Source organism: Vombatus ursinus, unplaced genomic scaffold, assembly GCF_900497805.2.
Source record: "Vombatus ursinus unplaced genomic scaffold, bare-nosed wombat genome assembly UNPS02014793.1, whole genome shotgun sequence".
Classification (NCBI taxonomy): domain Eukaryota; kingdom Metazoa; phylum Chordata; class Mammalia; order Diprotodontia; family Vombatidae; genus Vombatus; species Vombatus ursinus.
The window spans coordinates 8,371,965-8,398,074 of NW_020954571.1; the positions used below are offsets into that span (position 1 = coordinate 8,371,965).

The window sequence follows — 26,110 nt, forward strand, 5'->3', positions numbered from 1 at the left end:
ATTATGAAGTGATGACAGTGTAAAAAATAGGATTGATAAAAACAGTAAAAAAATAAAAAAGAAATAGTCATGGAGTCAGGCAACCTTGGTACTAATTAGTACTAATTCTAGCACTAATTCTCTGTGTGACCTTGGGCAAGTCACTGCCCTGCGGTGAGCCTCAGTTTCCTCAATTGTAAAATGAAGGTATTGAATTAGAGGTCCCCTAAGGGCCTCTTGGTTTAACATTAACTTAAAAAATTTTTTTTTTACATTAACTTTTTAATGATTCTGTAAGAGCTGAGAATGAACATGATGCCATTCCATCTCCTTCCCTCACAGCTCCCTGGAGTGATGTAAGGTCCTTTGGCTTCCAGGGCCAGGGTGAATGGGGTGGGAAGGACCTCACCTGCTCAAAGGGCTGGATCTTCTGGAGCTCTTCCTGGGAAGTGTCCAAGAGACTTCGAGCTGCTTTGGTGAACACATGCTCCTTAGCAGCCACTGTCTTCTCTAGATCCTGCAGTTTTCTGTCCAGGTCTCTGGCAAGGTTTGTGAGAGGCTGGAGGAGGATGGACAAGAACTCAGTTCCTTGGCAAGGATCTCCAAGGAAGGGTAAAAATAAGAATAAAGGTAAGGGCAAGGGTAAGAAGAGTCCCTCTGGCTGGTGAGTTGGGGAGCTGTGGGAATAATCCTTCGAGGCTAAGGATTAACCTTTCAACTCCTAACCTGGCATCCAATCCAGAGCCTCCCCAGAAAATCCAAGGAAAAAAATCCAGGGGGGGTTGTACAAAGCAAATAGACACACTTGGATTACAGGGATAAAGAGGGGTGGGACAAAACCTTCTGCTTTTAGCTGGGTTCTTGCATATTCCCTCTTTAAAGGGAACCCAATATCTGACTCCCCCCACCACAGCCAGGAAGAAAACCTGCTCTGACCAATATTTCAGGAGGGGAGAGCTTCGCCAGGTGCTGAACGCCTTCTGAGCTGATGCACTGAACAGATGCTAAGGTGCTCTTAGCTTCTCTGGCTGCCTGGGCTGTAGATGTTCTGAGCTCCTCCTGGGCCCTCTGTACTTCCTGGTACCTGAGAATGGAGCCAAGACAAGTCATGGACGTGGAGCGCCCCTCCCCAAATCTCCATCTTCTAAGGTCCTTTCTAGCTCTAACATTTTGGGATTCTTTGATCCTGTGTCTGGAAGGTCTAGTCTGCCCCCTTTCCTTAAATGATGTCTTTTCTCATCTCCCTGTCCTGGCTTCCCCCCTCAATGCTAGAATCTCCCGTATGAGATTACCTCCAATTTACCTTATATAAATCTTGTATATACACAACTGTTTGCATGTTGTCTACTCCTTTAGACTGGGAGCTCCTTGAGGGCAGGGACAAGGTTTTTGCCTTTTTCTGTCTCCTAGCACAATGCCTGGCGCTTGGTAAGCTCTTAACTTGTTGACTTGTTGACTGACTGACTGATTTTAGGCCAAGTGAACTTGTGAGGGGTCACTAATTAGCTGAATCACCTTGGACAAATTACTTAAGATCACATGGCCACAGGTTTTAGAACTGGAAAAGATTTTGGAGATCACCCAGTTCAACCTCTTATTTTTACAGGCTAGGAAACACTTCACTTCTATAAGCCTCAGTTTCTCCATTTTCAAAAAGAGAGAAACTAGATAAATGAAGAGAGGGCAGAGAACTCATAAAAGATCTTTATTAAGCACGTATTATTTGTGCTTGTCAAAATGAAAAGGTTTAGATAAGATATAGACCCTGTGCTCAAGGAATTTATGGTCTAGCAGAGAACCTTGACACTAACTTAAAAGTATAACAGAAACTCTATTGCATGATATAAGTGCATTAGTATTACTCTGGGGTGAAAAAAACGAGTTTCATCCAGGCAAACAATTTATTTAGCAATGCATGTGGTTGCAAAACAAATCCAGTCCAAGGTTCTTGGTAGCCAAGGCCCCAAAGCTTGATTTCTACACAGATAATATACAACTTGAAGGGAGTGAAAAACAGGATTATATAGGACTTGAGACACCTGGTTTCTCATTGGTGGAAGGTATTGGGAGACACTGAGGTTTGAGGGAGAGAGGTAGTTTTGTGACATTCCTTAAGTTGGATGACCTTTGGGAGGGGGAGTAATCTTGTGACTTCTCCAAAATCAGATGACTTATAAATAACTGAAACTTAGCTTCACAAAACTGTGGATAAAGGCAAAATGGAGTCACTAATGTTATTTTTTTTAAATGTAACATCAGAGTTGTACAAAACAAAGTGCCATGGGAGGGCCAAGGTAGAGTATGCTTACCACCCTAAGGGATCAGTGAGGGCTTCATGGAGTAGATGTCATTTTGGTTGGGTTGCTTGACAGTTGCATAGCTAAATGAGTTTTAAAGTCCATTTCAGGTCTGAAAATCTATGATTCTACGTGACACCACATGCTGGTTGTTGTGTTCTCTTCCCTGTCCAGCCATTCACTGGCTTAGCTCTTTGTCTTTTCATGTCCATAATCCCCAACCACATTCTACATATGCACTTTTCTCTCTTTATGGCCATCCCCACCTCACTCTGAGTCTTCTTGTTTCCAGGTTAGTATAGGAGATCAAGATATTTCAGAATACCATGAAATACCAAGGATGTCTTTTCAATGGGGTGTCATCATGGCTACTGGTTGGGAAAATAGTCTGGAGGTAGATAAAGTCTTTAGCCAATGATTCCCACTTTTTCTCTCTTCCCATTAAATCCACAGCGTCCTTGGAGAAGACTTACCTGTCCTCTAGTTCATGCTGTATCTTCTGGGCATCTGTGCCCTCCACGAGACCCCACAGAAGAGTGTAACTGGTATTGGAAGCAAGCAGGGCCCTCTGTGCTGCTGCCACTATCTTTGTGGCTGTATTTGTACAACTGAGGGAAGAAAACGCTCCAGTCAATCCACATCACCAAGACAGACCCCCAAATCCACAAGTTCCTCTGGTCTCCCCAACTAAACTGTAAGCTCCATGAAGGTTGGGACCAGGCTGGATATTTCTTTGAAACCACCACTGGAGCCCAACATGGGTAACTTAAAGTGCGTCAGTTCTTCTCCCTGAGCTTTGGTTTCCTTATCTGTAAAATGAGGGGTCTCGAGGGTCTCCAAGGTTTCTCCAAGTTCTAAAATCCTTATAGGCTCCTAGATTTAGAGTTGGAAAGGACATTAGACATCACCTAGTCCAGCCCCTCATTGTACAAACTGGGGCTCAGAAAGGTTCCACACATACACCCACTTCCATCTGCCACAGGGGCCCCAGACTTCTTAATACTCTAGTGACACCTCTAGGTGTGGACTGGGGGGAATTGAAGTGTGTATTTGATATGGGCACATCCTTCCAAGGGCTGATTTTTTTTGTTTGTTTTTTGAAAGTAAAAAAGTGTGTTTCTGAATAATATGAAAATATGTTTAATACAAAAATATATGTAGAACTTATATCAGACTGTATGTTGTCTTGGGGTGGAGAGAAGGAACGGAGGGGAAGAAAATTTGGAACTTAAAATTTTATGGAAATGAATGTTGAAAACTAAAGATAAATTAATTTAATATTTTTTAAAAGTATGTTTCAATCAGTATTTAGACACCATCAGTTCTTTCTCTGGGGATGGATAGCATTTTTCATCATAAGTGCTTCAGAGTTGTCTTGGATCATTGTGTTACTAAGAATAGCTAAGTCATTCACAGCTGATCATCTTACACTATTGCTGTTACTTTGTACACAGTGCATTTCACTTTGCATCAGTTCATGCAAGTCTTTCCAGGTTTTTCCGAGAGCATCTTGCTCATCATTTCCTATAGCATAATAGTATTCCATCATAGTCACATAGCACAATTTATTCAGTCATTCCCCAATTGATGGGCATCCCCTCAATTTCCAGTTTTTTGCCACCAAAAAAGAGTTGCTATAAATATTTTTTTACATATAGGTCCTTTTCCTTTTTGCTTTTTTATCTCTTTTGGGATACAGATCTAGTAGTGGTATTATTGCTAGATCAAAGGGTATGCCTGGTTTTATAGCCCTCTGGGCGTAGTTCCAAATTGTTCTACAGAATGGTTGAATCAGTTCACAACTCCACCAATAGTACATTAATGTCTCAATTTTTCCGGCATCCCCTCCAACATTGGTCATTTTCCTTTTCTTTCCTATTAACCAATCCAAAAGGTATGAGGTAGTACCTCAGAATTATTTTAATTTGCATTTCTTCAATTAGTAGTGAGTTAGAGCATTTTTTCATATGGCTATAGATAGCTTTGATTATTTCATCTGAAAATTATTCATATCTTTTGATCATTTATCAATTGGGGAATGGCTCCAAGAGCTGATTTTGGAGCCATCAATGTCTCCTATATTTTTCCAATCTGCTCCTCTCCTACCAAATAGTACTTAAAAGCCCTGAGGTTCTTATATACATCCAATCAGTCCACAATCTCCCTCCCTTATGCCTCCAAAGACCTTGGGCCCACCACAGCTTGACAATATCTCTCTCTTCTCATCTACACACACACCCAGTCAATGTCAGGCTTAATTAGTGTTCATTGTAACTGGATTTTGCCAGGATACAAATGTGGTTTCCACCTCACTCCACCTGTTTCTTGTCCACCAATACATACATGATATGATTCACCCCTGCGGCCTACATTCCTCCTAAGGGGACAATCTAACTGGGAGCTAGGAGTTTACCCACAGTGTGCCAGGAAGGGCAAGGGCAGGCAGTATCTGCCTTACTGGTGCTGTGACTTACCTTTTGGCCAGGGTCTGAGACTCAGTGGCTAGACGACTCCAATTGGTGAGCTGGTTGGGCACTTCCTGAGGGATCACCTTTTAATTTAAAAAAAAAAAAAAGGAAGGAATGAAGAAATAAATTGCACATCCCTGAAGGCTTCACTTTTGTCCAAGTCACTCTAGAACTAGCATTCTAGCACTTAGGAGTGCTAAGAGTTGTATGAATCATATAACGTCATAATTGGAAGAGGTCTTAGAATACAGAATTTCAGATTTGGGAGGAACCTTAGAATACAGAATGCAGAGCTTGAAAGAACCTTGGAACACTTAATGTCAGATCTGGGAGGGACCTTGAACACAGAATATCAGCTCTGGAAGGGGCCTTAGAACACAGAATGTCAGAACTAGAAGGGACCTTAGATCACTGAATATCAGAGCTGGAAGGGGTCTTAGAACACAGAATGACAGAGCTGTCAGGGGCCTTAGGACAGAGTATGTCAGAGCTGGAAGGAGCTTTAGAACACAGAATATCAGAGCTAGGAGGGCCTTAGAATATAGAATGTTGCAAATGGAAGGAACCTTACAGACCATGTAGTCCAGGTACCTTTCTGTTCCAGATAGGAAAACTGAGCTTCAAAGAGAAGAGACTTGCCCCCAGTCACATGGCCTGGACTAGAACCCACATCTTCCTGGTTTCCAGTTCAACATCTTTTCTACTATGCCATGTTGCTGCTCTTTAACTTAGAAGCTTAAGGGTCGCAGAGGTACCATTGTGGTGAGGGCTCCCGATGCCTGCTGAATCTCCAGTTCTGTTGATAGCAGCAGAGTCTCGATGTCCACCATTTGGATGCAGGTCTTCTCCAGACTGCTCCTGGTGCACCTGGCACTCTTGCTTGCTGCCTGCAGCTGATGTCGGGTAGCCCTCATGGAACTCTCCAACTCTTCCATTTGCTCCAGGAAGGCTTCTCTGGTGCCTGTGTGGCCAATAATCAAAGGATTAAAGAAGTCTTATGAGTTGGAAATGAAATGTTCTGTAACATGGGTCCTTCCACCACTTTTCTCAGGCAATGAGACACTCCCATCCTGCTCTACCTATCAGGCCTTCCCACTTATCCATTGGTTTACGGCCTAAGTGAAGGCAGCTAGGTGCCTCAATGGTTAGAGCACTGGGCCTGGAGTCAGGAAGACCTGAATTCAAATTTGGCCTCAGACATTTACTAGCTGTATGATACTAGGCAAGTCACTTAGCCTCCATTTGCCTTAGTTTCCTTATCTGGAAAATGGGGCTAATAATAGCACCTACCTTCTAGAATTGTTGTGAGGAACAAATAATATAATATTTGTAAAACTCTTTATAAATCTGAAAGGGCTATACAAATGCTAGCTAACATTATTATATAAATGGTATTTAAATTTTTTTTTGTCCAAATGTGATTTCATTGGTATAAAAATGTCCTGGAGAAGAGACTGTCTCCATCAATGCTGATCTGCAACTTAAGGTCTTAGAGAATTGCCTGGGTTACAGTCAGTATTTGGCAGTTGCAGGACTTGAACCCAGGACATTTTGCCTCTAAGGTTGGTTCTGTAGCCATCACAGTGAACTGCCTCAGAGTCCTTGTCATTATTGTCATGACAATCAGCCTCTAATGAACTCTAGGCACAATGAAAAGACCAGAGAGGCTTTCTCTCCAAGGGAGTAATCTGGCCCTGACCTAGTAGCTTTCCTAAGGATTCCCTGGCCTCCTTTGCTTTGTGACCCAGTTCTCTTGCTGTACCTTGAAGCAGAGAATGACCCTGGTAGGTGTCTCCTCTCGGTGACTCTCCCTGCAAGATATAGTCCCTCCAGGGGCTGTCACAGTCAGACTTCTGCAGCCATCGCTCCATAGCTATTAGCTTGGCCTTGAGTTTGGTGGCCTGAAGGCAACATGGAAACAGCATTCCAGTAAGGGGTGAAACTTAGAAATTGGTGCCCAGAAGAAGTTTGCCTTGGCTCATTTTAATCCCTTCCCTGAAATGCCCCCAGCCCTTATCTTTACGTTCCATTTATTCTGGATATATCTTGTTGGCTACCTCATTAGATTTTAAGCTACTTGAGTGGGGATGTGTTTTTGCCTTTCTTTGTATGCCGAGCAATTAGCACGGTACTTTGTACTTAGTAAAGGCTTGATAAATGCTTGTTGATTGATAGATTTGCCTACCTGGGGGCTACTATTTTTTTTTTTTTAGTTTTCAATATTCACTTTTATAAGATTTTTAGTTCCAATTTTTTCTCCCTCCTTTCCTCCCCTCCCCCAGATAGCAAGCAATCTGATAGAGGTTAGACATGTGCAATCATATTAATCGTATTTCCGTATTAGTCATGTTGTGAAAGAAGAATCAGAACAAAAGGGAAAAACCATGAGAAAGAAAAAACAAAAACAGCAACAACAACAGAAGTGAAAATAGAAGGTTTTGATCTGCATTCAGACTCCATAGTTCTTTCTTTGGATGTGGACAGCATTTTCCATCATGAGTCTTTTGGAACTGTCTTAAATCATTAAGTCATTCACAGTTGATTCTGGCACAATGTTGCTGTTATTGTAAACAATGTTCTCCTGGTTCTGCTCACTTCACTCAGCTTCAGTTCATGTAACTCTTTCCAGGTTTTTCTGAAATCCACCTGCTCATCATTTCTTTTTCACAATAGTATTCCATTACATTCATCTATCACAACTTGTTCAGCCATTCCTCAATTGATGGGCATCTCCTCAATTTCCAATTCTTTGTCATCACAGAAAGAGCTGCTATAAATATTTTTGTATACGTGGATCCTTTTCCCTTTTTTACGATCTCTTTGGGATACACACCTAATAAGTGGTATTTCTGGATCCCAAACCACAATTTTATAGCCCTTGGGCATAGTTCCAAATTGCTCTCCAGAATGGTTGGATCCGTTAACAACTCCACCAACAATGCATGTGTTCCAATTTTCCCACATCTTCGCCAACATTTGTCATTTTCCTTTTCTATCATATTAGCCAATCTGATAGGTGTGAGATAGTACCTCAGAGTTGTTTTAATTTGCATTTGTCCAATCAATAGTGATTTAGGGGGCTACCCGTTCTTGTAGGCCCTGCTCAAGTCCCTCAGCCCACTCTAATCTGCAGAGGTCATTCTTTTCTCTGCATGTAAGTACTGCCCTCTACTAATCAATGCCAAGTGGACTAATGGACGCTTTACTCTGTATCTTTGCACAGGCCTGGAATGCTCTCCCTCCTTACCTCTGCCACCTGGAATTCCTAGATCCCTTCAAGACTCAGCTCAAATTTCACCTCCTACCCAAGGCCTTTCCTCATCACTCCAGGTCTTAGTACCCCACTCTGAAATTACTTTGCTTATGTTTTGTATTTCATTATTTGTATATAGGCTTTTTCCCCAGTGAAATGTAAACTCCTTGAGAGCAGGAGTGATTAATTTTTGCCTTTATATCCTCAGTGCCTAGCAGAGTATCTAGTACAGTGACTGGTACACTGTATGTGCATAATAAATGCTTATTGAATTGAACTGAATTCAGCCAAAAAATATGTGGCCTGACTTCCATGTTGTTGAAGCTAGAATAATGAGGGTCACATATTTTTTATGACTTTCACCTGAAAGGTGAGGCAGGGTGTGATGGGATGGGGTTGGGGTGGAATGAAATGGGAACTAGGGTGATAGGAAATTGTCAAGGAGAAGAAGAGGGAGATGAGTCAGTTGGGCTGGGGGAAAGGGGAGGTCGGAGTGGGGAAATGGGGAGTCCAGAGAGTGAATTACCTCTTTCTTCACTAGGGAGAAGCAAATTGGGCACTCCTGGCACTGAGAGCCCTCAGCAGTGAGGAAAAAGTTCTCCTGGCAGCGATCACACTTGTAGCCCACAAAGCCCGGCTTACACACACATGTGCTGTTCTCATGGCATTGGGTGGTGACAGAGCCCAGTGGGGAACAGTTACAGGCTAGAGACAAAGGACAGCTTATTAGGAGGTACCCCATCAGCTACTGATTTTTGTTGAATAAAGGTTGAAGTAGAAGGAGCACTCAGTCTGGGCTGGAATGTGGGTTGTGCTACGAACTCACTGTGTGACCTTTGGCGAGTCACTCAACTTCTGTAAGACTTCAGTTTCCTCATCATTTAAAATGAAGATGATGGATTAAACGATCTCTAAGATTCCTTCTTGTGCTATATCCTATTATGGCAGTTCATGAGGCAGTGCTGGGGGAGGCTTTTCAGTCACAGCCTCCTTGGAATGAAAAGGACCTGATGCTCTTGGAATTTTAGGTCTGGGTAGGCCCTTTCGCGGTCATCAAGTGTAGCCCTCTGTCTCTGTGCTGGGCCATACTAAAGCCATTTTCTGTTCTTTCCTCCCTCCATCCTTTCCTCTTTTCCTCTCACTCTTCCTTCCTCCCCTTCTTTCTTTCCTTCCTTCCTTTCTTCCTGCCTACCTACCTTTCTTTCTTTCTTTCTTTTTTCTTTCTCTTTCTTCCTTCCTTCTTTTCTCTGCTGCTTTTTCTCTATCTCTTTATCTCTTTCCTTCCTTCCTCCCTTTTTTCCTTCCTCCCTCTCTCTTCTTCCCTTCCTTCCTTCTTTCTTTCTTTCTTTCTTTCTTTCTTTCTTTCTTTCTTTCTTCCTTTCCTTTCCCAGAATTATAACTTTATTGGTGTGGGGAATTCCCAGCATGGAAAACTCCTTTCACTGATGCAGCCCAGAAATTCATCTATAACTTATAGTCTTAAGAGAGTTGCCTGGGAATTGTTTGGGAAATGAAGTTACTTACACATGGTCACATAGCTAGTCCATATCAGGGGTAGGACTTGAACCCTGGTCTTCTCAACTCTATGACTAACCTTTCTAACCACTGTATGACATTGCTTCTCATTCAACCCATGAAATCATAGAATGTCAGATCTGGAAGGGCTTGAGCATCATATAATCCAGACCCATCATGTTGCAGATGAGGAGACTGAGGCCCAAAGAGGTGGTTTCTTGCCCAAGATCACCCAGCTAGTTAATGAAAGAAACCACCTGATTTCATGCTCAGACAGATGACTGAGTGTTAGAGATCTTCACCATCTCTTCTGGTCACCTGCAGTTTCTAGCACCTGTTCTTGGAAGGAAGATTTACCTGAATTCTCTCCTGACGTAGGGTCACTCTGCCCAAGGATCTCAATGCCCCACCATCCAAGCAGACCTGCCCCTCCTCTGTCCTGGTGGGACAGCTTTGAAAACTGCCTGTCCCAATCCTCCAATTCTGGAATCTTTCCTTACCTCGGCAGCCCTTGGCAGAGAAGCCAAAGAAATCAGGTTGGCAGTGAGTGCATGCCACTCCACTGACCCCAGGAAGGCAAGGGCACTGTCCAGTCACAGGGTGGCACTGGTTCTCTTGAGAACCTACAGGATGGCACTTGCAGCTGAGATAAAGGAGAGTTCCAAACATCAGAGCTGAGCCCCATACCCCTCTTATTTAGTCTAGCATGTAGGGGGCACAGAAGTTAAGCCTGGGCTTTTTCTATGCTCAGATGGAGAAAGAATATAATTGAGGCACACAAAGTCAGGAGCAGGATTAGGCAACTAAAAAAAAAAAGCCAAACAGGTTTAGACATTTTCTTTTGTGAATTAGTATGATACGGAGACAGATTTGATGAACAAATACTGGGATGAGGGGCCACCGTTGAAACTACAGCCTGACCTGCTTCCCTTCTTTGCAGAGGTGAGGGACAAAGGGTGTGGAATATCCCATGTACTGTCAGACATGGTTGATGTGATGACTGGCTTTGTGTTCATTACTTTTCTCCTCTTTCTTTCTTTCTTTCTTTCTTTTTTTTTTGTTTTGTTACAAGAGAAGGGAGGAAGGGCTATGTTTAGAAAAGAAGATGATGTAAAACCAAAAGAGAGCAATAAAAATATGATTAGAAAAATAAACTAGAATATGGTAAATCTGGGACAGATAAATGGAAGTCCTCTTTTTCACAGTGCATAATAAAATCACAAAATGCATTATTCACCCTTTGACCCACAATACCACTTCTAGGCCTATACACTGAAAAGTTCAAAGAAAAAGGAAAAGGATCATAAGTATAAAAATATTTATAGCAGCTCTTTTTGCAGTAGCAGAGAACTGGGAGATAGGAGGATGCCAATTAGTTAGGGAATGGTTGAACAAATTGTGGCACATGAATGTAATGGAATATTATTGCACTGTAAGAAATGAGGAAAGGGATGGTTTCAGGGAAACCTGGGATGGACTGATCAGAGTGAGCAGAACTAGGCTAATTATTCCTGAGACAACAATATTACTTAGGAAAACAACTATGAAAGACTTGAGAGCTGTGATCGATGCAATGACCAATCACAATTCTAGAGGCCTGATGATTCTGCTCATCTCTTGAGACAGAGGGGAAGGACTCAAGGTGCAGAATAAGACATACATCTTTGAATTAGGCCAACATGAGAATTTAATATGCTTGATTATGCATATTTATTGTATAGGCTTTCTTTGTTTTTCTTCCTAGTGGGGATAGGTGGGAGGAAGAGGGAAATAGAGAGTGATAGAGATAGAGAAAGAAAGAAAGAAAGAAAGGAGGGAAAGAGGGAGGGAGGAGAGAGAGAGAGAGAGAGAAAATTGTTGAACATGTTTAAAAAAAACCAACAGAAGAGAACAGAAAGAAGACCAGAATGAATCATAAACAAGACAGTTTTGAAAACTACGTGTTGAATTTATTATTTAATTTAAAAGAAGAATAAGCTTTATATGACAAGAGATTCACAGCTTCGAGTATAATTCTTTTTTTTCTATTCCATTATGTCAGGGGTTCTCCTTGTATGTGTGTGTGTATGTGTGTGTGTGTGTGTGTGTGAGAGAGAGAGAGAGAGAGATGGACCCATCTAGCAGTCTGGTGAAACCTATGGACCTACTCAGATTATATATCTTTTAAAAATGCATAATTGAAAAAAATGCTGAATTTCAGCTACAGGTTAGTGAAAATAGAGATGTAATTGTTTTCCCATCCAAATTGACAGACCCCTTTGAAATCTGCCTAAAGTTCCCAGGTTAAGAACCCCTCTACTGTTTATATGGAAATGATCGTTTTACTTAGTGTTTGTTAAGTTGAGAATAAAAATAAATAAATATTTTTTAAAACCTCATCAGCCAAGCAGGCTATTTTAGAACAAGGCGAGATAAATGGAACTGAGGAGGGCTTGGACATACTTCTGAATGACAGAGCCACACATTGGCTACTGACAAAAACTGGGGACAGACCCAACCAGGAAGCCTGATGTCAGGGAGAACAGCCCCGCCAACCCACGCACGGAACCCTGGGGCCTCTGTTAGCCAGCTAGACCAGGGGTCTGACTCAGTATGGCAGTTCCCGTATTCCTATTCAGTAAGCGACACCTGCTTGCCAGGCAGTTGGCCCAGTACAGCTGGGACAGATTTATTCACAACCACAGCTCCCTTTTCTGGATGACCAAGCCTCCCAGACGGGGCATCCAGTTGTCTCCCTCCACCCACGGCCAACAAGGACTAGCAGGGAATGGATGACACATACTCTAGAAGTAGCCTGGCCTGGCCCTACCCACCTCCGGCAGCCCCTCTCTGGCTGCAGGTCATAGAAACCAGGGCTGCAGCGACTGCAGTCTCGTCCGGTCACATGAGGGAGGCAGGAGCACTGGCCTGTCCCAGGGTCACAGGCCCCCTGCTCTCGTGCTGAGCCTGATGGGTTACAGTTGCAGGCTGGGAGATAGGAGGGAGAAAAGAGGAAGACATGGAATGTTTGGGTTCATGAGCCAAAGGCAGAGAAGGGCAGCTACTGTGGCTTTCTCTTTGGATTTTCCTCCCAGGATCTTCCCCTCTGGCAGCAGAGGGCATCATGCAATGGAATATACTGTGAGAGTGCCCCAGTAGGGAAAAGGACAGACCTCTGGTCCCATCCTTTGCATTCCCCTCCCTTTTTCCCCACTGGATCTCCCAGGTCTCTCCATACTCACGAGTGCATTTGTCCAGAGGACGCGGGGCCAGGGCGCTCCCGTAGAAACCCTCCTGGCACTGCTCGCAGTGGGCACCTGTCGTGTTGTAGAGACAGCGCAGACAGTGGCCTGTTGTGGGGTCACAGTTGCCCACAGCATTGGGGTCCACATTCCCATTGCACTGGCATTGCTGGCAGGGCTGGAGAGGGCCGGATCTTCCCAAGGGGTCCCCAAAAAAGCCATCATCACATGTCTCACACAGACGTCCTGAATGGGGGTGGCGGAGGAAAGAACATCAGAAAGGCATTTACAGAGGATAGGACCTTACCCTGTCTATGTTGGAAGTCCCCTAGTAGTGTGGGGAGGTGGAAAGAACATAGGTCTGGGAGCTGGAAAACTTGGGTTGTTATTCTGGCCCTGGCATTTAGGTGGCATGTAGAGGAGACATCTAACTATTTCTATTGACTGCTTGCTTATTACTGTATCTGCAGCATTTTTCTTGTATTCAGCTATGAGTTAGGATGAGTTTCTCTACTTTCTTTCTTCACTTAACAAAGGAAGTAGCTGAGGTTGAGAAATGACTTGCCCAAGGTCATACAACTGGTAAGTGTTGGGTCTAGAATCCAAGCTTTTCAGTCTTGTGACCTCTTCTACCAGAACACTTCCTATTTCTCTCTCCATATTTTACTTATAGACTACCCACATGGAGCCAAAGGGGTCCATTATTTTCCCAGAGCTGGTGGTTCCTCAGGGCAATGTTATCAACTTTACTTAGCTTAGTTGGGAAAAAACAAACAAACAAAAACAAATACAAATTAAAAAAAAAAAAACTTCTGAAGCTCAAAAGGGAAAGGATATGTTTTGTTATAAAATTTTTTAAAAATCTACTTCATTTCTCCCTCTCTAAAATCATTCTTCCTCCAACGTTTCCCAGTTCTGTTGTTGTCATCATCATTCTTCTAATCGTCCAGGTTTAGAACACGAGTCATTCTTGACTTTTTTCTCTTCATCACTCTTATGACCAGTTTAGTCACTGAAGCTTATCAATTCTGCCTCTGCAATATCTCTTGTATCTCTTCTTTTTCCACTCACACTCATGGTATCCAAGTTCAAGCTCTCATAGTCTCTTGCCTGGACTATTGAATAACTCCAAACTCCTTCCAATCTCCTCCACTGTAATCCATCCTCCAAATAGATGCTTAGCTAATATTTTTAAAACACTGACCTGACAATGTTGACCCCTCCCTATCTTTAGATATCTTTAATGGTTCCCTGTTACCTCTAGAATGAAATGCAAAACCCTCAGGCTGGCTCTAAGGATTATTGCAATGATTCCCAAATTGGTTTTCCTGCTTCCAGTCTCTCCTCTCTCAGATCCATCTTCCACATAGCTGCCAAATTGATATTCCTAAAACTAGGATAAAATACAAAATCTTCAGCTTGATCCTCCTAACCTTTCCAGGATAATTTCATATTATTCCAATTCATTTATTCTGTTCCATCCAGACTGACCCACTAAGTCCAAATAAAATTCTACCTTTTACAAGAAGCTTTCTCCAACCTCTCCTAATTCTAGTGCTTCTCTCTCTTAATTATTTCCTATTTATTCTATATTTAGTTTGTACATCTTTGTTGTCTCCCCTGTTAGAGTGTAAGCTCCTAGAGGGTAGAAACTCTTCTGACTCCTTTTGTGTCCACTATGTACCTGGCACATAGTAGGTGCTTGATAAATACTTTTAAAAAATTGACTAGCTGTTTCTCAATCCATTTGCCACCTCTGTGCCTTTGTATAGGTGGATACCAAATCTTTACTGCATTCTTCCTTCCCTTGGCCTCTTGAAATCCTGAGATTCAGTTAAAAGACACAGTTCAGGTACCACCTCCTATGTGAGGCTTTTACTGATTTCTCAGTTGTTAATACTTTCTCCCTCTTGAAATTACTTTGTTACTTTGCATTTACTTATCTGTATAGAATATAAGCTTCCTGAAGGCAGAGACTTTTTTTATTGTCTGTGTATTTCTAGTACCTGGACCAGGGTCCTGCACATAGTAGGCACTTAATAAATATTTATTGAGTTGAATTCACTTGGATGGAAAATACTCAGGCTTCATAGAACTACTTTTCTTGGCAAAGATACTGGATTGGTTTGCCATTTTCTTCTCCAGCTCATTTTACAGATGAAGAAACTGAAGCTAGCAGGGTTAAGTGACTTATCCAGGTTCACACAGCCATTAAGTGTCTGAGGTCAGATTTGAGCTCAGGAAGATGAGCATTCCTGATTTTAGACCTGGCACACTATCCAATACTCCACCTAGCTGCCCCAGAAAAGACCTTAGACATTATCTAGCCTAACCAGTTTACAGAAAAAGAAGAAATCTAGGCTTTAGAAATGACATTTTGAAAAACTGTAGTAAAGCCCAAAAGAAGGTTGGAACAAAGAAAAGGTCTAATTCTGATTAGAAAAAAATAGGTGACAGAATCTGCTTTATTTCTCCCAGAGGGTGTTGAGTATTATCTAGATTCTTGTGAAGAGGGCCTTCCTTCCCAGTCCCATATTCCATGATCCCACTCCTCTGGTCTGTTTTCTCTATTTATCCCATAATAAAGAGTTCAGGCCCATTTCCTGTACACATGACAAGTCATCTCCCACCTCCATGCCTTTGTACAGCTTGTCCTCCATCTCTAGAAATGTTCTTCTTCCTCACATCTACCTCATTCCCCTCAAAGTTCAGTTCAAGTGACATGAGGTATTTCTGATTCCCCTAGACATTAGTCTCCATCCCCAAATTAATGGGTTTTTATTTCGTATACATCCTGTATTTACTTATGTTTAAACATGTTGTATCCCCTTAATAGAAAGTAAGCTCCTTGAGGTCAGGGCCTGCCCTTTTGTGTTTCTACCTCTAGTGCCTAGCACAGTGTGTGTAGTCTGTGCTTATTAAATAGTTATTGATTGATTGAAATACCCCTGTGCCTATGAAGCTGCGGTCTTTAAAAAGCAACTTGGGAAATCAGAAAAGGTAGGAGTAATGGAACAGACTTTCTGGGGAAGCCCAGAGCTGTAGGGAAAAGGACAATCTCTCCATTTTCCCCTGAGTCTCCCTGAGAGCCCTCCCCACTTTCAAGTCAATAGACTTTTCTGAACAATGTGTCTTTTCTTTACTCTAGAAGATACTCCTTCCCAGGCCAGGCTGGTTCTCAAGGGAAGTAGTTTTGTTTTGTTTTCTTTTAAGAGAAGTTGCTTTGAAGCTATGTTCATCATTCTCTTGTGTCCCAAGGAAAATGGTTTCAGAACTAACAGAATCAGAAAATCATAGACTTGGAAAGAGCTTCAGAAACCAACTGGTCTAATGTCTATGCATTCTGGTTAGGCACTGTGGAGCTATCATCCTATCTCCCTCTTCCCTTCTCAGCTAAAATCCTTTACAAAGCTGTCTACATAAGTGCCTCCATTTCCTGTCCTCAGTCTTCTAAACACTCTTCAATCTGGCTTCCAGTCTCACGATTCAAATGAAACCGCTTTCTCCAAATCAAATGATCTTTTCTTAATGCTCATCCCTCTTGACCCTTCAGCAGCATTTGACACTGTCTACTCTCTGGGTCTTTGTGACCTTACTCTCTCTTACTTCTGCCTACCTGATCCGTCCTCAGTCTTCTTTGCTGGAACTTCATTAGTATGCCTCCCATTCACCATGGTGCCCCCCAAGACTCTGTCCTTGGTCTTTTCTTCTTTTTACTCTGTCTCATTTGCAGTTCTCACCAGTTCCCATGGGTTCAATTTGCAGATGACTCCCAAATCTATATATCCAGCCCTAATCTCTCTCCCATCTGACAAAATGCCTATCAGACATTTTGAACTGGATATTCCACAGGCATCTCAAACTCAACATATCCAAAACAAAATTCATTATTCCTTCATTCCCCCAGTCTACTCTTCTTCCAAATTTCCTTTCCAAACTTCCATTACTGTCAAGAATTTTCAACTATGAGATTACCCTCAGGCAGCTAGATGGCATAATGGATAGAATCCTGAACCTGGATTCAGGAAGACTTGAGTTCAAATCCAGCCTCAGATACTTACTATTTGTGTGACCCTGGGCAAAATATTTCATTTTCCTCATTGCAAAATGGGGATAATAGTAGTACCGACATCCTAGGGTTATTGTGAGGATCAAGTGAGACAATATTTGTAAAACACTTTGTAAACCTTAAAGTGCAATTATTCTTAGTCACTTTGGGTTTAAATTCTTAATAATATCCTACCTTTATTTCAAGCTTACCAAGTGCTTTCCACACATGATCTCATTTGAATCTTGTAACAATCAACCTTCAAGTGCTCTATAAATAACATCCATTATTACTATCCACACAGCTCCTCACTGTCACTCACCCAAATATCCAATCCATTTTCAAATCTTGTTATTTCTTTCTCCACGACATCCCTTGTACCGCCCCCCCCCCGGTTTTGGCTCTCACCACCTCCCACCTGGAATCCTACAAGAAACTTGCACTGATGTCTTTTGCGTCTCTCAAATCTTTCCTTGCTCCAAACTATCTTCCATAATCTGCCGGAGATATTTCCCTAAAGCACAGGTTTGACCATGTCATCTCTCTGCTCAATAAACTCCAGTGGCTCCCTATTACTTCCAGGATCAGATGTAAGGTCATCTGTTGGGCTTTTAAAGCTCTTTACAACTTGGCCCCTTTTTACCTTTCTATTTTTCTTATATATTATATATCTATTTTTCTTACATATTATGCTCCATGCACTTCTCAAGGGAAGGAGGAAGAGAGGAGAATAAACATTGGTTAAATTTAAGTGCCTACTATGTGCCAAGCTCTGTGCTAAGCACTTTATGAGTACTATCTCATTTGATCCTCAAGACAACTTTGGGAGATAGGTGCTATTACAATACCCATTTTTTTGTTGTTTAGTTGTTTAGTAGTCATGTCTGACTCTCTGTGACCCCATTTGGGGTTTTCTTGGCAAAGATACTGGACTACTTTGCCATTTCCTTCTCCAGCTCATTTTACAGATGAAGAAACTGAGGCAAATAGAGGTTAAGTGACACATGGTCACATAGCTAGTAAGTATCTGAGGCCGGATTTGAACCCAGGAAGAGGAGTTTTCTTGACTCCAGTCTGGATCTCTATCACCATGCCACCTAGCTGTCCCTTTCTGTAGCATAACTTGCATTTTAAACCAGCCTTTCCAACCTGGAGATATCTCTACCCTCAGGTCCATTCTCAGGACTGGGCTTAGCCTAGAATGCTATTTGATGAGGGAACCCAGCTAAATTAATTCCTCTCTCTCTACTTATTCTCTATACCACCTCCTTGTGAGCTGCCTTTCCTATGTGGATACCCCCAAAACTTTAAAAGTCCCCTTTATGTGTTTTCTTCCTCAGAATATAAACTCCTTGAGGGCTTGTCTGCTTTGTTTTTGTTTGCTTTGTTTCATTTGTTTGCCTTGTTTGCTTTTATTTGTATGCCTCACCCTTACCACAGTACCTGGCATACAGTAAACACTTAATAAATGCTCCAGCTCTCTCTCTCTCTCTCTCTCTCTCTCTCTCTCTCTCTCTCTCTCTCAATGGGGGAATAGGAGTGGAGAATAACTATCAGCTGTTGGCATACTCTCCTGTCCCTCCCCTCACCACGCTCCTCCAGCGGCATTCCTCTCCTCCCCCAATGGCTGGTATCCTAGGAATCTGTTCATCCTTTTGAGTCACAGTGGCTCCACCCTTTCCTCCTTACACCTCAGTTGACCTTCGTGTTCCTCTCACGAAGTCAGAACCAACAAGCAGGAGTCCTGCCCAGGTCTACTCTCTTACCTCTCTGGCCCTTGGGGCAATGGGTACACACCACCTCCCCACTCTCTGGGATGGTCGTACATGCTGATTGACCAGGGCAGGGACATGGCTTGCAGTCATTCTCACGACCCGTAAACGGGTTGCCGTAGAAACCAGGGGTGCATCGCTCACAGTAGGTGCCCTCTGTGTGGTGCAGGCACTGACAGATTCCTAAGGAGGGATAATAATCATCATGTTATACCCTGGGTTCCTGGGCTCTGGAGAGTCCAGAGCACTTTAGTGATGAGGTCTCCTTATTTCCCTTTTAAGAAAAGATGGAAACAGGACATATTCTGAGGTTAAAGGAGAGAAAAAGAGGTCCAGAGAAGGGTGAGAAGTGATTAAAAGACACACAGCCTACTGTGGCCAGATGATGATAGAATTGCGCTGTAAATCTAACCAAAGTGTACGACTCTATTATTTATTATTTATTTATTACTTATTATTTTATTATTTATTATGATACTCCTTTTTTTTCTTTTTCTCAGGTAGTTATAGCCCAGGTTAACTACTCTCATATTTTGGGAAACAAAAGCACAGTAACTTATTGTTTGCCCCAAGGTAGAATAAAAACTCAGGAATCTTACTCCCCATGCCTTCATGCTGACTGGGAGGTGATGCTAAGTTAGTGAACATGTAAAGATTACCCAGAACCAGCTCTTTCCCAAATACTCAGTTTCCCATGGAAGCAGGAGGGGGAGGGAGCAGGGATTTTTAAGCTTTTTTTCCCAGGAATCAGCACTAAGATTTAAGTCTGTACAACACACAAATCTAGGGGAGCAAGGCAAGATGTGGCACCTGACAAAATGGAGCTTGTCCTGAGGCCCAAAGGAGATAGTCAAGATGGGCCTGGCCAAGAAGGGTTAAGATGGATTTCCATATCTGAGATCATTCCTGGGGATTCCCAGAGCTCCCAGACATCCCAAAGCTGGGGTTTGGGATTGACAGTAACATGGAGAAAGAGCCCAGGGGATGAACAAGGGGAGATGCAGCTTTAGAAGGAGACCTTCGGTGTTGAACTCTGAGTTACTCATGCTATGGGGTTTCCTTTGGGCTGGAGAGCCTAGGGAGTGGGGAAGGACATCAGGACTCAGTGTAGTAGGCATGTGGGCATGTTTGTGTTTCCTACAAACCCAGGATGTCCTGTGGGTGAATCTCACCCCCATAAGGGTGATGTCAGCCCACATTCTGTCTCCTATAAATGTGATTGGTGGATTTTCCCATTTGTATCTCATAGGCTACCTGGCCCCTCCGGTTATAATCCCTGCTGGTAGGAAGTCCAGAGTATATGACTCTGGGGTGACTTGGGTCACTGAGGAAGGGAGGATGGTGAAGAGAGGGATCTACTCTGACCACATACCCAATAGCTAACCATTCAAGCTCACATGAAGGTAGAATGCTAGCAGTCAAGGGCTACGGACAAATTCTGACCTGTTTCAGGGTCGCAGGTGCCATGTTGATTACAGGTGCAGGGGATACAACTGGCGTAGGGCCCGCCCAATGGTGTCTCCCTCTTGTACCCTGGAGAGCAGGATTCACAGAACTGCCCCATGTACCCCTTGGGACATGTGCACTCCTCTACCCAAGGGGCTAGAGGGGACAGACCAGGGCCTGCTGAAGTGAGCTGGACCTCGGTCAGCGTCATTTGACCTGTAGAGGAGGAGAAAACAGAGACAGAAGATGAGTTAACACATGCCCTTACCCCATAAGATCATTCTTTTGGACTCTGACACTTCCGGGTGAGAGATAGTCAATACTCAAAGGATCAGAGGTTCATAGATTTAGAGCCAAAAGGGACCCCAGAGATCATGCAGTTCAGTGGTGTCAAAGTCAAATAGAAATAGGGGCCACTAAACTGGATATGAGGAAAAACAATACACTGGGTTGACTTAGAAAACCATGTATCAATATCATCTACGTTTTACTGTATTTTTATTTATTTTGTTAAATATTTCCCAATTATATTTTAATCTCATGTATTTGGGGGTGTTACAGGTCACATGTGGCCCTGCTGTGTGTTTGATGCCTCTGAACTAGTCCATCTCCCCTCATTTTGCAAATGAGGAAACTGAGGTTCATAGAGATGAAGTGACTTGTGCAAGGTCACACAGGTAGTAAGTAGCAGAACCAGGATTTGAACTCAGGTTCTCTGACTCCAAACATCTCCACTGGACCAAGCCGTCTCCTACCTGAGAACACTCTCCTCTCAGGCAGCAGATCATTCTGCGGGGTGGGAGGGAAGAGTCTTTGTGGAAAAGGAGCCTACTCCTTTGGAGACACCCACTCCCTTCAGCCTTCTATCCTGGCCACTAAGCAAGCTGCCTCCTCTTTGTCCCTTTAGGACAAAGCAAATTCCTTTGGTGAAGCCTTAGGGGTCCTCTCCCCTCATCCCACACCCCCCCTCCACATATCCCTCCCTTGCTAATCTATACTTCCTCCCCCTTTGTAAAAGTGGTTGGTTTTAGACAGGACATTTGCAAGGTTTTTTCCATTTGTATCTTCCTGCAACAGAAAAGTGCTTCATTTCCTCCAGGAGCTTATCTCTTGTGTCCTGGCTGTCTAGCTGGTTTCAATCTTAAGCCTAATAGAGAAGGAAATGCCCTTATTTCCCTTTTCCTCTGCTGCTCGCAGAATACTCTTGCTCAGTGAATGTTTTTCACCATGAGAACCATCTTTAATAGAGAAGGATTTAGCACTCTGGGCTGGACGGCAGAGGGAACTGCTAAAAGCAGGTAGAAATATCATGAGTAGGATAGAGAGGACGTGCCCAAGAGAGATTATAGGGGGCGGGCTGAAGTGCGGAAGACACATTGCAACCATGGTCTCAACCACATCTATAAGACACCTGCTAGACCCTAGCAAGGGGTAGCTAAGCAGAGCAGTGGATAGAGCGCTGGGTCTCAAGTCAGGAAGGCTCCTCTTCCTGAGTTCAAATCTGGTCTCAGACACTTACTAGCTGTATGACCCTGGGCAAGTCACTTAACCCTGTCTGCCTCAGTTTCTCAATTGTAAAATAAGCTGGAGAAGGAAATGGCAAACCACTCCAGTATCTTTGCCAAGAAAACCCTAAATGGGGTCGCAAAGAGTTGAACATGACTGAACAACAAAAGACCCTGGCAGGAGATCCCAATTTTAGATTAGATATGGGCCCTGTCCTCATGGAATAGGGGAATAAGAAACCAAAACATATTATAAGACATTGTATTACATAATGAGTGCATTAAGGACATCAGGGAAGGCTTCATGGAGAAGGTGGTAATTGATTTGTTTAAAGCATTTGCAGGAAGTCAAAAGGCAAGGTGTGGCAGAGAAGACATCTTACCCCATAGGAAGCCTCTCTCTTCTCTGTCTACTAGAATCTTGGCTTTCTTCAAGTCTCAGCTCAAAAGTGACCTTCTGCAGGGAGACCTTTCCCAGTTCTCCCTCATCTGCTAAAGCCCTCCCCTCTAATATTACCTTCCATCAATTCTGTATGTCTCTAGTTATTAACACGTGATCTTCTCCATTAGAATGCTAACTCCTTGAGGGCAGGAGTATTTTTGCCTTTCTTTGAATCCCTCGCTATTAGCAAAGAGCCTCACACATAGTAGGCTCTTAAAAAGTGCTTGTTTATGGATGGATGGATGGATGAACAAAGGGTTAGAGGCTGTTTGGCTGGAGCAAAAGACTTTGGCAGACAATTTGCAAAGCTAGGAAAGAGAGAATGGGTAATATCTGACTACAAAGTAAATGCTTCTAAGGAGTTGTTAAAAGGAAAGAGGAACAAGCAAAGGTAAAGAATTGTAATCTTGGGCATAAAGGCTCTATCTGGAGCAGCAGGAATGCTGAAGAGGAGAGATATTGAAAGTAATAGAAGACCTAGGCTAGGAGGTAAAGCCCATTGCAGGGAAAAAAGAGCTAATTTTGTTGACAAGAAATTGATATATGGTTAAACTTGGTGGTGGGAAAATATGCAAATACCTCTGACAAATTTCTTTTTAAGCCCTGTGGAATTTGCTTGTTTGGAAAAGCTAAAGATCAGATTTATCTGTTTAGGGTGATTCTGGACAGAAGCCATTGGGCCAGAGGAATTCCCAAAGACCTTTCTAGCCCTGGATGCCAGAGTTCATCCATAAATCTGTTTTAGAGTGTTTCTTTGGATACAGAGCAGTTCCTTAGGTACTGTTCAGATTCCCTTCCTTAGACCCCACATTTTTCCTCCTGCCCCTCACCTGTGGGGTGTCTGCCTCTGGGACCTGCGACCTGGATCTGGAGTGCCGTCAGGTTGGCCAAGAGCCTCTGGAAGTGGAAGGTGGGGAGCAGGAGTTTTGTGTCCTCTGAGGTCTCCTGCAAGCTGTCAGGGTGAATGGAACAAACAAGGGGAGTGATGGCACCCTGCCTCATTTCATCTCTAGCTGGGTGGGCCAGAGAGGAAAATGGGCTGGGTTGCCTCCTTGCTCCCTTTGAGACAAGAGGGAGCCCAGGAGATTTCTTCAGGAAAAGGTGAAAACACCAGTTACTTTTTAGAGCTTTCTGATAGGATGTAGGAATATGGCACTGGGATCCCCCTGTCTTTCAGACTAGATAAGACTGGATTGGACCAGACTACACTGGGATAACAGAGATGTAAGGGAACTTTGAATCCTCTTATTTTACAGATGAGGAAATTGAGTCACAAGTGAATGAGTGACTTACCTATGGTTATACATCAGGTTATGGCAGAGAAGGCATTCAAACCCAGGTCTCCTGATTCCCCATTCAGTGCTCTAATCTAGAGCATAGAATTTGACACCAGGAAGACCTGAGTTCAAATCCTGCTTTGGACGGGATTGTCCTATTGGCTAGCTGTGTGACTCTGGGCAACGAACTTAACCTTTCTCGGCCTCAGTTTTCTCATCTGTAAAATGGGGATAAAATAGCATATCTTTCTCTCATAAGGTATAAAATAAAATATGTAAATGGTTTGCAAACCTTGAAGCATTATATAAATTTTAGTTATACATTATTATTGCATATTCTTATTAGTATTACCCCACATTGACTTTGATCAGACAGGGGATGAGAAAACACAGTAACCTTTTTGAAGAAGGTAGGAGGGTCACCCCCTGTTTGTTTATAAACAGCAGAGTCCCAGAAAGAAAGTCCAAGTGTACCCTCTTTGGTTGTTCTTTGCTGGGAACCATTATAGTATGTCTAGTGCTTAGTATGGTGCCTGGCACCTAGTAGGTGCTTAATAAATGCTTATCATAGTGAGTTGACCAGTGCCTGGAACATAGTAAGCCCTGAATATTTGTTCACTGACTATGGAATAATTGCTCATCCAGTCTCTATATTCTAGTCATTCCATTTTTGGACAGTTTTAGGAAGATTTTCTTGGAATGGAACCTGAATGTTCCTCTTTGTGATTCTGGACCATTGTTCTTGGTTCTGCCCACTGGGGCCAACCTTCCCAGACCAGTGGTTTGGTACGCCATTCATCATCCCCCACTTACCTGAACACCAACAGGTATTCCTCAGGCCGTCCAGGCTGTTGGGTGCCTGCTGGGCTGGAGGGTTTCAGAGACAGGGCTAGTCCTGCCCCTTCCAATTTCAGCCAGACAGGGAGGAGAGAGCCCCCAGGCAGTACCCGGAAGGTCAGAGAGAGGGGCTGCCCATAGCTGAAGCGCTGGTCTCCCAGGAATTTCTCTAAGGAAGAGGGAGAAGAAAGGGAAGTCCAGCAGGAACGAATAAATGGACGAATGACCCAGAAACCTGCTGTTCCTGCTCTGGGGTGTTTGAGAAGGTGGAAAGGATGATAATGAGATTCCTGCCTGTCTGAGATTCCTACTCGGTGGGAGTCCCCGGAAAGGGGATATCAAATAAGAAAGTCTCGGGGCAGCAAACCGTGGGGCCACCTCTACGGGTTGCCTATGGAATACCTGGCGCAATGAAGTCCCACAGCTCCTCGCTCTTTGGCTTCAGGAAGATTCCACTCTGGCTCCACTGTGCAGGCTCCTCTCTGCCCCCTGGACCTCTGGCTCGCCAGCCCTCAGCCCCTTTACACCAAGCACACAAACCAACTCAGAGAAAGAAGGGCACTGTGGGGGACTGTCAGGGAAGCGTGGATGGTGCTAGAGGCCACTGGAGGGCGAAGTGGTGGGTTGGGAGAGACCTGAGCTCAAATTCTACTGAGACACTTAACTATGTGACCCTGGGCAAGTCACTTGCTCTCTTGGTGCCTCAGTTTCCTCATTTGTAAAATGAGAGGGTTGGACTTGAGGGCCTCTAAGGTCCCTTTCAGCTCTAAATCTAGATCCCATGGTGTGATGGCAAGATCACAAGATTTAGAATTGGATTCATATGTTTAATAGGGATGTATATGTATACCCTATATCAGATTGCGATCTGTCTTGGGGAGGGAAGGGGGAGGGGGGGAGAAAAATTTAAAACTCATAAGCATATGAAAGTGATTGTTGATAATTCAACGTAAATTAATTTAAAAAAAAAAGAATTGGGTTTAAACTATCTCTGTATCTTTCTATCTGTGTGACTTTGGACAAGTCACTTATCCTCTCCGGGCTTCAGTTTCCTTATCTGTAAAATGATGAGATGATCTTCCCTTCCAGCTCTAAATATTTTGGTAAATTAAAATACATGTTAAATTCCTCCTCTATGCAGGGCACTCATCCTAGGATCCATCAAAGGGCATGGGTTCTGGCTTGTCTCTGTGCATCCACGCCCTCTCTTTAGTCCCAGGAATAGCACAGACACGGTCTCTGTGTGGGGAGATGGGCCTGATTACCCATGCCTAAATACGCATCACCCCAGGCAGACCTACAGCAGTTAATTGGAACACATTGAATCAATAGAAGACGATGGTTTTATTTCTAACAATGGAGACAACTCCTTAGAACACTGGCAGGGAGAGAAGAAAAATGAGCACGAAGGCTCCGTGGACCTCTTTGGATTTGTACATACATGCCCTGGATCTGTTCTTTTTTTCCATACACAAACCATAGTCATTACCTCCTTCATTCATTCACTCTTTCTCAGTAAACACCTACTATGCACAGAGCTGACTACACAGGTGCTGGAATCAGTGTAATAATCTTTCATACATGTAGCTTTTGACAATTTAATAACAATAATATTATTTATGTAAGTGTTTTAAGGTTTACAAAGTGCTTTACAAACATCTCATTTTATCCTCACAACCACCTCTGGAATTATTATCCCCATTTTATAGATGAGGAAACCGAGGCAGGCAGAAGTTAAGTAATTTGCTTAGGGTCACACAGCCGGTAAATGAACTCAGGTCTTCCTGAATCCACATTCAGCACTGTACCATCTAGCTGCCCACAGCAGTTTCAAAGAGTTTTCATCACAAAAGCCATATGAAGTAGACAGTATAAGTATTATTTTCTCTAATTTACAGATGAGGAAACTGAGTTTCAGAGCAATAAAGTGACTTACCCGTGGTCAAATGTTTCCAGGAAGCAAGAAAACCCTTTTTTTGTAAGACATAAAAACTTATCTCCACCTCTTACAAAAACAGGACCAAGACTAGAATCCAATCGAGTCTTTTAA

At 43.2% G+C, this 26,110-nt stretch overlaps 1 protein-coding gene across 1 annotated transcript in view; it reads right to left on the bottom strand.

Annotated features, from left to right (window-relative positions):
• The window catches only part of LAMC3 (laminin subunit gamma 3), a 79,393-nt gene that overhangs the window by 13,793 nt on the left and 39,490 nt on the right, over positions 1 to 26,110 (bottom strand). The window contains exons 9-23 of the mRNA XM_027869606.1: positions 24,463 to 24,579; positions 24,037 to 24,229; positions 22,777 to 22,898; positions 19,997 to 20,215; positions 18,548 to 18,736; positions 12,734 to 12,979; positions 12,326 to 12,479; positions 10,013 to 10,155; positions 8,524 to 8,702; positions 6,507 to 6,645; positions 5,500 to 5,705; positions 4,751 to 4,827; positions 2,750 to 2,884; positions 916 to 1,063; positions 389 to 538 (exon numbers count right to left, since the gene is read on the bottom strand). Of these exons, the coding sequence (XP_027725407.1) occupies positions 389 to 538; positions 916 to 1,063; positions 2,750 to 2,884; positions 4,751 to 4,827; positions 5,500 to 5,705; positions 6,507 to 6,645; positions 8,524 to 8,702; positions 10,013 to 10,155; positions 12,326 to 12,479; positions 12,734 to 12,979; positions 18,548 to 18,736; positions 19,997 to 20,215; positions 22,777 to 22,898; positions 24,037 to 24,229; positions 24,463 to 24,579 (2,417 nt within the window). The remainder of the gene's footprint in view (positions 1 to 388; positions 539 to 915; positions 1,064 to 2,749; positions 2,885 to 4,750; positions 4,828 to 5,499; positions 5,706 to 6,506; positions 6,646 to 8,523; positions 8,703 to 10,012; positions 10,156 to 12,325; positions 12,480 to 12,733; positions 12,980 to 18,547; positions 18,737 to 19,996; positions 20,216 to 22,776; positions 22,899 to 24,036; positions 24,230 to 24,462; positions 24,580 to 26,110) is intronic.